We start from the raw sequence: 17,386 nt of genomic DNA, 5'->3' as shown, positions 1-17,386 counted from the left end.
GATTAGCCCTTTTGTGGTCAAACTTTATGTTCTCTATATATAAGCACATGTATTTCCAACCACGTTAAAAAGGTTGTGGTAGCTTATTTCTTGGTCTGTATTGGAAAGCATAACAGAACAGTTCTCAGAAATACTGCCATTCATAAGGAAGTAACTTTAGTTCCTAAAAAGTAGTAAGAAATTTTACTCTCCAAAAGAAAATTGGTACAGAAGGCGTCTAATTCTATGGAAATTTAGGTGGTTATAATGATTTTGACATCTGAGTAGCAGAATGCTCATTCATATTTACTGCCTTTTCTGGTCTGCGGCCCTTGTCTGGACCACCGATGATACCCCATCTCTCAAACTGTTTTTGTCGAGCTCTTGCCCTTTCCTTTTCTTCTTCAGATTTTGATGCAAAGCAGTATGGACAGGAGACGGCATACTCCCATTCTGGGGATTCCATGTCAGCATCACTCACTGGTTTCTTGCATCCATAGCAAAGTTTGAACGTTCCCTGCACCAGACCATGCTCAACAGAAACCCGCTTGTCAAACACGAAGCATTCCCCCTCCCAAAGGCTCTCCGTCTTGGGAACTTCCTCCAAGTACCTTAAAATCCCACCTTCTAGATGATAAACCTGGTAATAATCAGCCGAAAACATCATGAAACAAAGATCTGCTAAGCAATTAAAAAACTGCATCTTGTGATGATGCATTAGTAGCATGTTATAACCAAACAAAAGAATTCTTGACATCATCGGTTTGCAAACTAAGATGTTTGAAGAATTTGCTCGTGAGGAACAACATACAACACTGGGATTATAAAGTCTAATTGTTAGAAGATATTTGTGTATATCCTTGGTTCTTTCGTCTTTGATGGGCTGAGATGTTTATATTACTGCACCGCAAATAGATGCAACCTACATGGTTCAGAGCAGGGACGGATTTAGGGGGCGGAAGGGGGTTCACCGGATCCCGGTGAACCCCCTTCGCCGAAAAATTACATTGTATATATAAGGCAAAACCTGTTTTTTACCTCTATATATTATGTTTTGAATCCCCTTGACAAAGCCTAAAAGCATAGCTTAGCGGTCAGGGGGGGTTCAAAACCTTTATAAGGTTATTGGTTCAACTCCCACTAGTTACAATTTTTTTCTTTTTTGAACCCCCTTAACGAAAATCTTGCCTCCTCCGCCACTGGTTCTCGTTTTTCACCTCTTTAGTTACTTTGATTCGCCCGGGGGGGGGGGGGGGGCTGGAGGTTCTAAAAAACACGCGCACATAAATTGCTCAATCATAATATACATATTACATACAACACAATGATAAGAGAGAAATGCATGAGCCTTAGGCCCAAGAAAAAGCTCTCCTTTCTTGGGTTTTTCAATGTATCTTTCCCGCTTTTGTGTGTGCTTTTTTCTTCTTTCTTCCCCGGGGGGAGGGGGCGGGTTTTCAGAAACTGAGGAGGATAAGAAGAAGAAAGAGTAGAAGAGGAATCTTTCAAAGAATGTAAAAAGACAATTCAAAGTGCAGTCAAGGGGGCGGGTTTTCAGAAACTGAGGATAAGAAGAAGAAGCAAGAGTAGAAGAGGTATCTTTCAAAGAATGTAAAAAGACAATTCAAAGTGCAGTCAACGAAAACACAGTTTAAAATGCACATGTTTTACCAAGCATATGGCATGAGAAACTTCGCGGTTGCCTTAAGACCCCCTAGGAATAAACCATTTTGATTTAATTTTTTTACCTCTTCAAAGCCTTTGCTGAGGAGAAAACTTGAAGCTTTCTCACATCGAATTCCACCTGTACAGTACATTGCAACTCGGGGAACCTTTTTGTCTCCTTTTTCCTTTGTCAGCTTATCTGATGCTCCAGTAGAACCAGAAGACTCCAACTTGTCTTCTGAATCAGCAAGTTTAAATCGATCGTCCACCCAAGATGGAAAATCCCGGAATGCTGTGGTACAAGGATCAACTGCCCCCTTGAACTTCCCAACTCTGATTTCATAGTCATTGCGAACATCAATCACAACCTAATTGAGTAATACTGAAATTTAGTGAAGGATCACAACTGAAGGCCATGATAGTTTTCTTGAGTGATGTATTTGTTTCTATAGTTAGTCCTTGGGAGGGATAGCATGTCTTTTGGCGTCAGAAATGTTTCATTAAGAAGTAGATTTACAAGCATTTCATTTCAAACAGAAAATCCTAAAGTGTATCAGGAATGCATAATGAATTCCTATAGAGCACATTTGAAGAGACTTTTCAAATTGGAAGCTTCTCCCATAGAGTCCCAATAACAAGATGACCAAGACATTATAAACAACAGATCTTCAACAGTTTATTGGTCAGGGGCAGAGACGACATGCCACAGCATAGTTACAGGTCTTTCCAGAGTGGTTTCTTCTTAGCCTGGACTTTCCTATTTCTTTTACTTATCTTCATGTTTCTTACGTTTATGTTTCCTTATTTGTGTGCCATTACAACTTGTAGTGCTATGTTTTGGGGCTAGTGGAGAAATATTTATTGGCTAAAGTTGGAAACATGGAGTACATAGAAGTAGGAAAAATGAACACTTATCCACTAATTCACTCAGCCACCCATACAAACAAATTTCAATATTCTGAATTGCTACATAACCTAGACAGGAAAGCTTGCTTTTTCTACACTAAACAAGTTTGCATATCCTATCTCTTGGGACCTAATGAATGAAGATTATAGACAAAAGTAGAATGCCGTGACAACACTATAAAGGAAAGATGATACCAATTATCCCACCCAACTCAAGTTTCAGGGTTCAAACAAGGGGTTGAATGCTCTAAAATTCAACATTAAGTAGGCATGTAATCTTTCCAGATTAAACAGATTCAACCTTCCAATCCAGCATGGGCCATGGTTATAAGCAACTGACAAGCAAAAAGGCGGATCTAACACAGTATTAAGTCCACTTTATGCATTGAAAACTCTCGTGATACCTCTTTAAGATTCAATAATGTGGAAAATGTAAGGATGCTATCTGTTGGTAGAAAAAACTAGTCCGAGCAATTTTTACAGGTATGAGCTACAGTACACAAATGATGGTTCAAATAAGTGGAAGATAAAATCAAAATACAGGATATCATTTAGGATATGCATGACTTTATTCCCACTCAACCAAAGGACATGAAGTGAATTAGATGAATTTTAGGATCAAGCTTAAGTAATGAGTAAGCTACATGTCAGAATTTTTATGTCGATACAATAAGATTCTTCAAGAACAGATGAATCAATAATTAAACAAAGGATGTTACTGAAACTAAAGAACTTACAACATCTGGATCACTAATCAATGCATTCCAATCCTTCGGTTTAATGTACTTGCCAACTTTTTCAATGGGTGAAACAGAAGGCATTCCAAGTGTAACTATCTGTTCAAGAAACATATGATGAGTGCTTCATACTAAAAGGATATATATTAAAGCAATTTCCAAGATCTGAGGGAGATGGGCATTCTCATTAATGTGAGGCAACTCTATCGAACTTGGCCAGTGAACCTACCTCTTTTTTGAGCTTCACCCTCACATGATCCCACCTAAAGGGAGCATCCTCACCCGCTGCAAGAGGAGAGCTGCTCGTATGTCCATGATGAAGAGCCTCTTCCTCAGGGCTCACTGGTGACTCAATCAGTCTAAGCCCCTTCAGACGCTCATCACTTTGAATGAATGCAAGAACACTTTCCACCGAATCCCGCGTACCACATATGCTGCCATTGATTCCTTCAGGTGCAAGAATAATACCACCTGAAACACGCTGAATTTGATCAGCTTAGTGAGGAACGAGTCACATTGAAAAATGCATTATCAAACAAAATGTACTTGGAAGAGGAACTAATAAAGGGAAAAGGATTGACCAGCCATACAGAGAACATACATCAAATATGCCATGTAATGGGCAGCTACTATTTAATCGTAGACAGCAATAACAAGCAGAAATGCTGAGAAGAAAAACAAGTAAAACTTTTTATCACTTCCTTCAAAATACATCTTAATTACTTTAATGTGATCGAAACTAAAGACCTGGTTAACCGACCAAAAAAAAAACTAAAAATCTGGTTAAGAAGACTGATCAAGAATTAAGGGAGAACAGAAGCAGGATGTTAGCACTAACTTAACCAATTATTCTGAATTGAAAAAAAGGACCATCGAAATTTAACTTCTTATCCAGTCTAACAAGACATAATAGAGAAAATGCAGACTCTACACATACAAAGTAAAGCAACCAGCTTCCTGGCCTACCTCAATCCGGGGAGTGCTTATCTACAACTATTGCCCAACAGCAGAACCTCCAACTTAGACACTTGAAATATTTTAAGCAGTTTCAAGAAAAATACCATGGATCAATTTGGCAAGCTCGCTGAGAATGAACAAATATATTCCTCAATGAACATTGAACAAATGCAGATACTTTAAGCAATCACACCAACCCCAAACATGAATGAATAGTCAATAATCCAAAAGCACACCCACAAGCTCAGCAAAAACAACTTCCATTTCCATATGCACTAAACAATATCGCCAGTTAAACATTAGTATTAAACATTTGAAGCTGCAATAACAGGAACACATTTATAACTTAAATATAAGAAAAGCTTAAATCTTTCTACAATGCAACAAAAGATATCAAACTCTAAGTAAAGTAAAAAGGCAAGAATTACCAGTTGCTCGCAGAGCTCCTTCAAAGGTTTCCTCAAATCAGCATGGTCAGGGAAATCAGCAAATTTATAAAAAGAAACCACCACAAGTTGTGGGTCAGTGCTCAAATCACTACCTTCTACCTCCTCACTCCTCGAACCATTAGCTTTCAATATAGGAACAGGGTTTGTGGCGGCTGCTGTTGCAGAGAAACACTTATTAGAGGGTGCAAGATTATTTTGTGGGAAATTCGAAATATTAATTTTGGGATTAGAAAAGAAAGGAAAGGCAGGGGCTTTGGTTGGTACTTCGGAGGTGGCTTTCATGGTGCGATTAGGGTTTGGTGAAAAGGGAATTGATGATAGCATTCTGAGTGCCGCACCTATTGAAGCACTCTTTGGATGGGGTTGCATCGAGACATGTACACTCCAATTTCCCTATGCCCCGATATAATACCAAAACTAGTTAACGCTTCATAGTACCCAAATATTAAAAATAATTAAATTGAGTTTTGCAAAAACTAAAGATATTTTTAATTTTACTTGAAAAGATAGTCTGGTCGTGTCAATGGTTTGGTTCGGCCGGTTATTTTATAAAATTTGTATCATACCAATTTTTCAGTTATTCTATTATGTATAACCAAAATTAGACTTTTCGAAACCGTCCCAATCATGTCGGTTTCTCTTCGGTATCGGTATGGTTCGGTTAATTTTCGATATTTTTTTAAATGCCATGTAAAATTCACCAGTAAAAGTAGAATGCAATAACATACGTTCTTTTATAGGACTTAGCAAAACTCTCTAGACATTTTTACTGTTTAAAGGGTGATGAATTAAAAAAAATAAAAGATGGTTGGAGTATATATCTATCAACTATTCTATAACAATTTAAAAGAAACCAAGCAAAGGCAAAGAAAATATAAATTACACGAGTGAAAAGATATTAACCAAGTTGGGACTCAAGAATAAAGTCTATAGAAGATTAAATATTCAAAAAGATAAATCTAAATTATAGGAAAGGAAACATATTCAATACATTGTAGTTTGCTACTCATAATCGTTAGAATACTTTGTGTGTTGCTAATAAAGATACTTAAAATAACTTAGTTTAAGTAGAAGTAGCATAATAGGTTTTAGGAATTAGTATTTTGAGTTTAATTACTTTTTGGCTTGTAATAGTTTTCATAGTTCCAAGACCCAAAGAAAAATTTAATGCATTAATATTTTTAAACTTACTAAATAAATATATTTTCTACATGTAAAATTTATTCGATACGGTTTGATTATTTTTTAGTTTTTTTTTATAAAATAAAAAACCTACCCTAAATATCGATGCGATTATAAATTTATATAAAAACCTACGATTTCTTAAAAAAAAACTAAAAATCGGTTCGAATCGATCGGTTTAATTGGTTTTCGAATATCAATAGAAACCCTTGTCTAAGCATACAAGTTTAAAGCTCCAATGCTAAGGTACCTTTCGATCTTTAAATTTTCAAAAGCTAAATCATAAGTCAAACAAAACCTCTAAAGTGAACACACAAAGGAAATAGCAACAATGACACAACATCAAAAAGCTATAGTAAAAGTGTCGAAACAGTTAATGCTTTCGGAAAATAGTATTGACTAATAATCAGATTACAATAACAATTAAATATATTCAGATACCAAGTCTAAGATATAAATTTTTATCACCTTTTAAAGACGAAGCTGACACATACCCCCACTAAATGACTAATTCTATTGATCAATTATAATGGATTGATATCACCATAAACCTCCCTTTCAACCAAATACAGTTGTAAATTCTTGTGCTTTTAATATTTATCGAGCTTTTGACAAATATTATCAATCTTTTTATTTCATGTAAACTTGCATTACATCCTTGTAAGCAGGGGCGACTCAAGCATATATGGTGCCTAAGGGCAAAATTTAATATGGGGCCTAAGTATTTATAAGAACGTTATAATATATATTTTTATTTAAAATCTATTCTTCTAGCCTTTTGAGATGCAAAGTTGTTAATAATTTTTTTATAATCAATTTTTTCTAATAATTCCTTTTCAATTGATAATATAGCCAAGCCATTTATTCTTTCTTGAGACATTGTTGATCTTAGGTAAGATTTTATCAATTTTAGTTTTGAAAAATTTCTTTCTGCTGAAGCAACTGTTATAGGAACTGTTAACATTATTCTATAAGCAGTATAAGCATTTGGAAAAGAATCAAGTCTTTTTATTTGATTGAGTATATGGATTAGAGTTTTATCTTCTACTTGTATTATTTCTCTTAACACTTTTAATTCGGAAAATAAGTCTAAACCATCAATATCAGATTGACTGTTATGTTTTAAGGAACATTCAAGGTTAAGACAATATTTTTTCAAATTCTCGTCATCTAATGATTTTAATTTTTTACCATTCAATAGGAAACCAAAGATATTCGCATATACTTCAAACTGTTCAAATCTATTTTGAAGTGAAAAAATGGCTTGATCTACTATGTATAAGAAGTAATCAACTCTAAAAGATTCTTCAAGAGACTTTGTGATTTCATTATCAACATTCCCATCAAATTGTTTCTTTCTATGTATTACACGTTTATTACGAAATTCAGGTTCTATATTCATCTCAAGTGCAATTTTCTTAGCTGAAATTATAGCATTTGTAAATCCTTCTTATGTAAGATTTTATCAATTTTAATTTTGAAAAACTCTTTTCTGCTGAAGCAACTGTTATAGGAATTGTTAACATTATTCTATAAGCAATATAAGCATTTGGAAAAGAATCAAGTCTTTTTATTTAATTGAGTATATGGATTAGAGTTTTATCTTCTACTTGTATTATTTCTCGTAACACTTTTAATTCGGAAAATAAGTCTAAACCATCAATATCAGATTGACTGTTATGTTTTAAGGAATATTCAAGGTTAAGACAATATTTTTTCAAATTCTCGTCATCTAATGATTTCAATTTTTTACTACTAAATAGGAAACCAAAGATATTTGCATATACTTCAAACTGTTCAAATCTATTTTGAAGTGAAAAAATGGCTTGATCTACTATGTATAAGAAGTAATCAACTCTAAAAGATTCTTCAAGAGACTTTGTAATTTCATTATCAACATTCTCATCAAATTGTTTCTTTCTATGTATTACACGTTTATTACGAAATTCAGGTTCTATATTCATCTCAAGTGCAATTTTCTTAGCTGAAATTATAGCATTTGTAAATCCTTCTTATGTAAGATTTTATCAATTTTAATTTTGAAAAACTCTTTTCTGCTGAAGCAACTGTTATAGGAATTGTTAACATTATTCTATAAGCAATATAAACATTTGGAAAAGAATCAAGTCTTTTTATTTAATTGAGTATATGGACTAGAGTATTATCTTCTACTTGTATTATTTCTTTTAACACTTTTAATTCGGAAAATAAGTTTAAACCATCAATATCATATTGACTGTTATGTTTTAAGGAACATTCAAGGTTAAGACAATATTTTTTCAAATTCTCGTCATCTAATGATCTCATTTTTTTACCACTAAATAGGAAACCAAAGATACTTGCATATACTTCAAACTGTTCAAATCTATTTTGAAGTGAAAAAAATGGCTTGATCTACTATGTATAAGAAGTAATCAACTCTAAAAGATTCTTCAAGAGACTTTGTGATTTCATTATCAACATTCTCATCAAATTGTTTCTTTCTATGTATTACACGTTTATTACGAAATTCAGGTTCTATATTCATCTCAACTGCAATTTCCTTAGCTGAAATTGTAGCATTTGTAAATCTTTCTTCTCTATAATTTTAAAAAAAAAGAAATTAGACCTCGTAGTTGATCTATGGCAACATCAATATGCATATCTTTTGATTGTAAACTTTTGCTAACTAAATTAATAGCAAATAATACATCATACCAAATAGTCATGTCCAATAAAAACTCAAAATTTTCAAGCTCATCTGTTGCTAAACAACTTGCTTCACTTTTTATTTTTGGATCCTCACTAACTTCTACTAATTTTATTAAAGCATCTCTTATTTGTGGAGTCTGGAATCGTATTGCTTTAATACTTTCAATACGACTTTCCCAGCGTATTTGTGATAATGATTTAACTTTCCCAACGTGTTTGTGATAATTTTATTAAAGCATCTTCTTGTTGGTCCCTTTTCTACTAATAAATTTCTCAACTTTGTATTAACATTAGTCCATTGACTAGGATCATATATATTTTTAGGAATGTTATTATTTAATTCATTTATTAGTTCTTGATTTTTTTGAGAATCTTCGTCAGATTTCTCATAAACCTCTTCTTCTTCAATTTGGATTTTGTTATCATCTTACTCAACTAAGTTAGTGACTTGTTCATCTACAGAACATTCTCTTACATTTTGCGATTTAGTTTTTTCATTGTTTGTCAAAAATTTGTCAAGATCTCCCTTTTGAGATTTTATTAAATTTTCAACTTTTTTTTTTCTTTTGGATTTTTGAATAACCAGATACATATTTTATTGTTGGCATATTTATATTCTAAAAAAATTAACAATATGTATGGAGTAAAATTAATAAAATAATAAATAATAAATAAAAATAATACTAAAAGGTTAGAATGATATTACCCGGATGACTGATTCAAGAAGTTTGAAGACTTTGATTCCAAAATATCTAGTTGTTGGCTTGTAGGAGAAAGAAAAAAATCTAGTAGAATTGTAGAAAGAAGATAGCATGAATAAGGAGGAAGGAAGAAGTATGTCTCATATATGGAATATAGAGTGAAATGAAATTGTAACGTTGGAATTTACTTGGAAAGATTAAAAAGTAGAATTGTCAAATCAAATCAAATTGAAAACTATTTTTCTACTATGAAAAATACAAAAGCACTATACATATATATATATATATATATATATATATATATATATATTATTCCTAGAAAATGGACTCCCCAAAATTGGGGTACTAAGGCACTTGCCTTATCCCATATACTGTTAGAGTCGGCCATGCTTGTAAGAATAGTAAATATATAAAAATCATTACAATCGATAAAATTTGGTATATAGATGTCTTTGTATTTCTCTTAGAGAGAAGGATAGTATTTCCATGAGAAAGAAGGATATATATGTCGAATGAGAATACAAAAGAAGAGGTCAAACATTGGTAAATCACAAAGGACCAGTATAATTCAATATACTATTGTTTACCCTAAAAATTGAGTAACAATTAAACTTATATTGTGGTTTTGAGGATATGTAATTTAAACCAGTACCAATTGATAAACAACGAATTAAATAGATAAATTGGACAATAAAATAAATCAAATTAGTCTGCAAACAACGCCTCGACCTCGATTCGAGATAGTCTCGAGGTTAGTTAATAAGAACAGTAGAGGATGGAACAAACATCGATGAGTTATAAGTAAAATAAAGAAGGCAGCGTGTGTGTATATTCTTATCAATTAATAATTATTCTCCCCTTACAAGTGAATGAGATCCCTTTTTATATAATATTTCACATGAGTGGTGATGTCCTCATCGGGGGTAGGAATCACCACCTCTTTATTCTCCTAATGGCAGTCTTTTTTCACCTGCTCGAGATCGCCTTCGGATATCGAACAGGTATATCTAGACATGGGCTCGTATCGACCAGGAACCGAAGAGGGTTTTTCGACTTTAAAGTCGGAAGTAAGTTCACATAGCCCGGGGATGCACTCTTCGATACGTGGCTCCACCGGTATTTTTGTCACCGGCCGACCGCGATGAGGAGGCATTTTTTTCTTGAGGAATGGTCTTTGATGTTTTTGCCATTGGTATATGAGGTTTAAGGAAGAAGAAGACGGAATTTGTGTTTTAATAAGAGATTGGCAAACGAAAACCGGCAAAGTTGATGAACTTGAAGAGAATAGAAGAGCTTTTGAAGATTAAAAGAAGTTTGAAAGTAAAGTTTGAGAAGATTATGAAGGTGGTCTATTTATAATAGCCACTTTGATGATTTGAAAGCTCTGGTGGCCGACCATCAACTGGCGTTAATTAATGACCTTGGGAATTATGCATAAGCGACGCTTCAATCGCTTTTGTCGCTTACGTCACGATGTTGACATCATAATTGATCGAGGTATTAAATCAAAATCTCGAATTCGTTTCTTCTCGTTACACTCTAAAAAATGAGGGGACTATCTGTATACGGTAGAAATCAGGCATACCCGATTTCGTTGGCAGGGGAGTTGCCTCGAGGGTAACCTCATAATAGATCGGGCTCGAGCTCGAAGATAGAACATCAAGCCTGAAGATCGAAGTGTTCATTGAGATCGAGGCCAGCAACAATCGAGATCAAGCATGATTGACTTCAAGTAAGGCGTAATAACGGAATGGCGAGATATCAGTAACCGGTCGAAGATCACGGCGAAAATCCCCGAACAAATCAAATTAAAGCGGTTATTAGTGCCAATCATGGGATCTACTTCCGTTATTAGAGTTATTAAGTATGTATACTTACCCTTTCACACTGGGTTTCGTCGATCCTGTCATAATCGACTTCAGCCGCCAATACCGGGTAACCCTAGGCCAGCAGATTTACCCCTCTTTTTGGCACATTGTCATTTTGCTCAGATTCTTCTCGAGCAAGGTCGAGGGGATGTCTTTCACCCTCGATCATCTCATTAGGCTATACAGCCCCCGTCTTTATCGGGGCGGACTGATAAGGCTTCAGCGCAGGGCCACGAAGGTGCTGTTCTCAAGTATAGATGAGGACAAGGACTAAGGATGGATGGGCCGGTTTGTCCGAGTCAGAACCTCTGACTTAATCCTCACCGAGAAGATGCCATTCCCCGAAGAATGGAACATGAAGCGTAAGTAGAACCTCATCGATAACGTTTGATTACTTGTATGTTTCCTTTACCTCTTCTCATCTATATTCTTTTTTATGGTGCAGCTTCCCCCTGGTTTCCTGCTGCAGTCCCGGACCTTGCAGGTTGGGTTCGACAACTGGTTTCAACCTCTTCGTATGCTAAGCGCTCGTGGCGCGATTTGGCCAAGGGTCGATGGGAGGCCAAAAATCATGGTAAGTTCCCATGTCCGTGTTTGATATTTTCTTGTGAAATACTTTTTTTTACTTGATTTATTCTCATATAGGTCTTGGAGATAATGTCGTCATGAGGCTGCTTCCCCTCAGGGAAGAGGAGGTCCCGAAGCCGACCAAAGACAAGAAAAGGAGAAGGGCCTCGCCTCTAGATACCTCGAAGCCCAGGAAAAGTAGGGCTCAAAAGTCGAAGACTGATCCTGCCGTTTTGTCTGCCGATTTAGTCCAAACGCTACGAGATGAAGACGAGGAGGGAGAAGATGCCGACTGCATGCTGGTGGCTCGGAAGAGGGGAGGCATTGAAGCTTCGAGAACTGCTGAGCCGGTGACGGTCAAGGAGGTTCAATCGCATACCGAGGTGATCTCGGAGGAAGGTCCGAGCAGAGTCCCCGAGTCATCGGGTGTTGATTATGCCTCCTGCCGTGGTGAGCAACCAGCGGGTATGCCCGAAGGGTCTAGTTCATAGGCCCTTCAAAGAGAAGAGAATGCCCCGAGTGAATCGCTCGGGGCAATTAATATTGATGATTCACCGCCTAGCCCCACATTCTCTGAGGGGCAGTTTTGGGATGCCCGGTCCATGGGGACCCCCGATGTGGGGACGGCCCCCAAAGGGGGTGATATTAGGGGTGTTCAAAACTGAACCGAAATCGAAAACCGAACCGCAAAAATGGCTTATTGGTATCGAGTTAACGATTTAACAGATGGGGAATATATTAAAATTTTTTTAGTAACGGCTTATCGATTTGGGGACGAATTATTCAATTTTCTTAATGGATAATCCGTTAACCCGTTAAGAATATATATATAATATGTATATTAAATAAGTAATATAAATCCCTTTCTTATCGTGGGTCGTGGCATTATACAAGAAGAAGTGTTAAAACTTAAAAGTGTTTCTTTACAGTAGCCCAATACCCTTCTTTACCAATACTCTATTAGGCATTTAGATTTGAGACATTAGAAAATAGAAACCCTAACGTCTAAAAGTGTTAATTTCAGTATTACACCCAGCAGCCAGAGCAGTAGACTCACCGACTCCCTCTCGCTAACTCGCCTCTCCCTCTCGCCAACTCGTCGTCTCGCCTCTTCTTCTCGCCATAGCCAGAGCCCAGAGCAGCAGATGGTAAGTTTCTTTTCTTGTTGAAATTCCAAATGTTGCCTTCTCTTGTTTGTGCTGTTTTGAGATCGATTTTGACAGTTTCTGTTTAAATATCCATTAAGAAAATTATTATTTTCATTCCTTTTCTTTTCTTGTTGTAGTGACTCATAGCATGGCTGAAAATATACAAAGTGATAAGATGATGGGTGAAAGTGGGGCTTCTAATTCAAATGCAATAAGCCAATGTGAAACAACGGAGTCAAATATAACCAAAAAAAGGGGAAAAAAGGTCTATTGTGTGGGATCATTTTACAGAAATTATTACTTCCGAAGGGAGTACAAAAGCAAAATGTGACTATTGCTTTATTGAGTATTATTTTAAGACCAAAAATGGTACATCGACACTTCTTTATCATATGTTTAAATGTCCTGCTATTGTTGATAAAAAATAATCAAATTTAGGTTTTCAATCTGTTCCGGGGGTAGTCAGGGTGACGTAGCTGTTGTTACTTGGAAATTTGATCAAGAAGAGTGTAGGAAGGCATTATGTCGTATGGTAATAGTTGATGAGCTTTCTTTCAGCTTTGTTGAGAAAGAAGGTTTTAGAGACTTTATGAAAGTGGCGCAACCTTATTTTCGGATCCCTTCCCGTAGTACTGTAACTAGGGATTGTTTTGATCTTTTTAATGAAGAAAATCAAAAGTTGAAGAGGTCTTTTATAGAAACGAAACAAAGAGTATGTATTACCACTGATACCTGGACTTCTATACAAAGAATCAATTATATGTGTATCACTGCCCATTGGATTGATAGTGAATGGAATATGCATAAAAGAATAATTAATTTTTGTCCTATTGTTAGTCATAAAGGCGAAGATATGGAAAATGGCATTGGTAGGTGCTTACGTGAGTGGGGGATAAATAAGATCTTCACTGTCACAGTTGATAATGCAAGCTCCAATGATGTGACAGTAAAAGAATTGTCTAAGCAATTAACAAAAATGGGAACTAATTTGATGAACGGTAATCACCTTCACGTGAGATGTATGGCTCGCATCATGAATCTTGTGGTCCATGATGATTTAAAAGAATCTTCAGTGTCTATTGAACGTGTTATGCATGCAGTGAGATATGTTAGGCAGTCTCCTGCGAGGTTGAAGAGGTTTCAAGAATGTTTTGATGATGAACAACTCAATTGTAAAAAAACTTTATGCTTGGATGTTCCAACTAGGTGGAATTTCACCTACTTGATGTTGCGCAGGGATGTTGAATTTGAAGGTGCATTTTCACATTATGCATCTAGTGAAATTGGCCTAAGACATTATCTTGAGCATTCTTATATTGAAGATGGAATTCCTACAAGTGAACTTTTGAGTAGTGATTGGGAGAATGTAAAAAGAATTACAAAGTTTATTGAAATCTTCTATCTTCTTACTTTGAAAATATCTGGATCACGTTATGTTACATCGAATATTCATTTTCTTGAAATTTGTGCGGTTGCTGTTTATTTGAAGCAATTGATAGCAAATGAAGATGCAGTTTTAAGTGAAATGGCAAAGAAGATGATGGAAAAGTTTAATAAATATTGGGGTGATCCAGGAAAAATGAACAAGATAAATTTTATCTCATGTATTTTGGATCCACGTTATAAGCTCGAATCAGTTGGTTATGCACTTGTAAAGTTGTTTGGTGAAGATCTGGGGGCAACTATACACGCAGAAGTAAAGAAGTACATGACTTCATTATTTAGTGAGTATGTAAAGTCCATCTCAAAAGGTGTCGTGCTTGCTTCATCTTCAGATTGTTCTTCATTGGACACTTCTACTCTCGGGCTTTCTGACAGTCAAGTAAGCACCCAAAATACAGGACTTTTAGAATCACTAATGCAAGATATAAAAAAATTTAAAAGTGGGAGTGGAGGTGTGGATACTAAAACAGAGTCAGATAAATATTTTGGTGAAGAAACTGAGGATGACACTAAAGAATTTGATGTTCTTCTCTGGTGCAAATTGAACTCAGCTAGATTTTCTGTTCTTGCGGAGATGGCTCGTGATGTATTAGCAGTTTCGGTTTCAAGTGTGGCATTCCAATGTGTGTTTAGTACGGAAGTACGTCTTCTTGATTCATTTAGGAGTTCATTAACTCCTAAATTGGTGCAAGCTCTAGTGTGTCTTTAAGATTGGTTTCGAAATGAAAAATTAAAATAACCTGTTAGTGTTGAGGAAGATATTGATAAAATAGAGCAGCTTGAACAAGGTAATAATATTGTTACTATATTTGTTGTATATAAGTATTGTGGATATGCTTATATTTATCACACGACTCATTATTTTAATTTGTTTTCTTCAGATTTAGCCAGCGATGGAAAAGACCCTTCCGTAATTGACGTTTAGTGTTAATATATCTGGTAAGAATTCAAATTGTAATACAATGTTAGTAAATATGTAAATATGTTAATATGTTAACAACAAACATGATTTTTAGATCAACAATTTATATAATTCTACTAATTAGTTCAAATTTTAAGGTGTATCTGCAAACTCATTGATCTCATTTTGTAAAGTCTTATGCCCTCAAGCTGTCATATTTCAAGCCTGCTACCATTTGAGTTATATAGTGCTAGGCTGTTGGATGTTAGCAGTTTGTTATTTCTTGAATGCTATTAATAATGTAAATAGTTCTACCATTGCAGAGTGATTTCAAAGACTCTTAGGTTGTTGTTTGAACTTTGAAGCTGCATAAATTGAAGCATTGTTAGGCGTTAGCTGCAACAATTGTATATTGTGGATGTCTCCAATTGTTATAGATTTTATGTCTAAATTTTCATTTTATCTCTAGTTGTATTCTGGACTCATTTTGACAGGTGTACTTTCCATGTTAGGAAGTGTTAATAGAATCTCCATTCATCATTATTATAAAACAGTTAAGATTTCAAGTGGTTACTATATATGGATAGTAAATTGGTGATTAATAAGCATGTGTAAATATGTGTATAAAGTTTTATACTCTTTGTTATTTCTGTGTATGGATTAATCACGCACTAGCAAATAGTGATTTAAGCATGTGTAAATTAAATATCTTTACAGCTTTGCCTTTAGATCTTTTTTATCTAGATCTTTACATATTAAATTAGTATTGATGTGATCTTTATGAAAATGGTATGTGTGTCATGTGCAATTGCATCCATTGCTCCAATATTTGTAGTCTGAACTGAAAGCAGCGTCAGTGGGCACTAGCAGATTTCTCTAGTGTTTAGAGGTGTCAATTTTGGTGTAACAACTAATAGGCTGTAACATGATGGACCAAAATAGGCCTCTGTAATACAGATTGAACTAGGCCGATAAACCGCCCGATAATAGCTAAACTGATACCAATCCGCCCGATATCTTATCGGGTGGCTAGCAGATTAATACATTTAAAAGCCGATAACTGATAAGCCGAACCGTTAAGAGTAAATAACTGCCTGATCCGCCCGATAAGCAGCCCTAGATGATATATTTCGCGGCTGCTTCGCGGGGGTCGATGATGTTTCTGACCTGGACACATCACTCATTTTTGATGAGGCTCAACGGCTTCTGAACCAAGTGAGTTTTAACCCATGTTACCATGCTTGCGTTTGTTCTTATTTCTCTAAGTCTGATTTCCTTCCTTTCTATACAGGCTACGACGCTCCATCGAGAAGCGTCCTCTAAATACTCAGCTGAGCTGGCCCGATGTGAGGCTGATCTAAAAAATCTTACGGAGGAGAGAGACGCCCTCAAGCTCCTCTATGTACAAAAAGAAGAGGATATCATGAGCATTCGAGCCGAGTTGATATTGGCAACTAAACACTTTGATCCTGCAGGTTCAGCAGAAGGCCGAATTGGTTGAGCAGCTTCGTGAGGAGGCCAAGATGAAAGAGGAAGAGACTTTGGGGTGGAAGCATAATATGGACCATCTCGCCTCGGAGAAATATGTTATTCGGGCCTAACTGTCTTTGGTTGAGCGTCAACTCCAAAGTATGAAGGGGGAGAACTTGGCCCGAGCCCATAAAGTTGAAGAGCTCGAGACTCGGTTGGCCGCTGAGCTTGCAAGGGCCACATCCGAGGCAGAGGCGCTCGTGGCCTCCTACTGAGTCGACGCTGATGCCGCTAACACTCGGGCAAAGGAAATTTCTGACGCTGCTGAGGTTAGATTGTCCCGTGTTGCCGAGCATGCTAGGTGCCAGCCTCGAAGAGAGACTCTTGAGGAGGTACATGACCGTGGCTTCGACCTCACGGCTGATATCGAGAGTGCGAAGGTTTTGGAGGATGAGGCCAGAGCTTTCTTTATGCCTTGCAAGGTTTTTGGCTTAGAAGACTTAGTAAAAAATTTCTTTATGCCTTAACACGTATTCTTTACCCATTGGATTTTTTGAGGGTTCGATATCGATTGAAACCCTTTTGTTTTTTGTGCCTTAGTACGTTTGTGTTAAGATAATTTAATACCTCTTAAGGTTTTTCGAGGGCTGATTTTATCGAAGCCCTTTTAATTACTTGCCGAGGGTAGCTTTTTTAACCGGTTTTTCAAAGAATTCGAAGGCCTA

General features: G+C 35.9%; 1 protein-coding gene across 1 annotated transcript; it reads right to left on the bottom strand.

The window, feature by feature from the left end:
• Positions 1-121: 121 nt before the first annotated feature.
• Positions 122-5,092, bottom strand: LOC104115263 (rhodanese-like domain-containing protein 7). The gene is made up of 5 exons (XM_009625850.4): positions 4,670-5,092; positions 3,514-3,765; positions 3,285-3,383; positions 1,725-2,009; positions 122-619 (listed from the first exon to the last, which is right to left on the bottom strand). The coding sequence occupies exons 1-5, from the start codon at positions 5,057-5,059 to the stop codon at positions 242-244; spliced, it is 1,404 nt and encodes a 467-aa protein (XP_009624145.1). The 5' UTR covers positions 5,060-5,092; the 3' UTR covers positions 122-241.
• Between the last annotated feature and the right edge of the window lie 12,294 nt (positions 5,093-17,386).

The sequence above is a fragment of the Nicotiana tomentosiformis genome, chromosome 3 (assembly GCF_000390325.3).
Source record: "Nicotiana tomentosiformis chromosome 3, ASM39032v3, whole genome shotgun sequence".
NCBI lineage: Eukaryota > Viridiplantae > Streptophyta > Magnoliopsida > Solanales > Solanaceae > Nicotiana > Nicotiana tomentosiformis.
The sequence above is the reverse complement of the archived record's forward strand: the minus strand, read 5'-3'. Positions and strand labels throughout refer to the sequence as shown.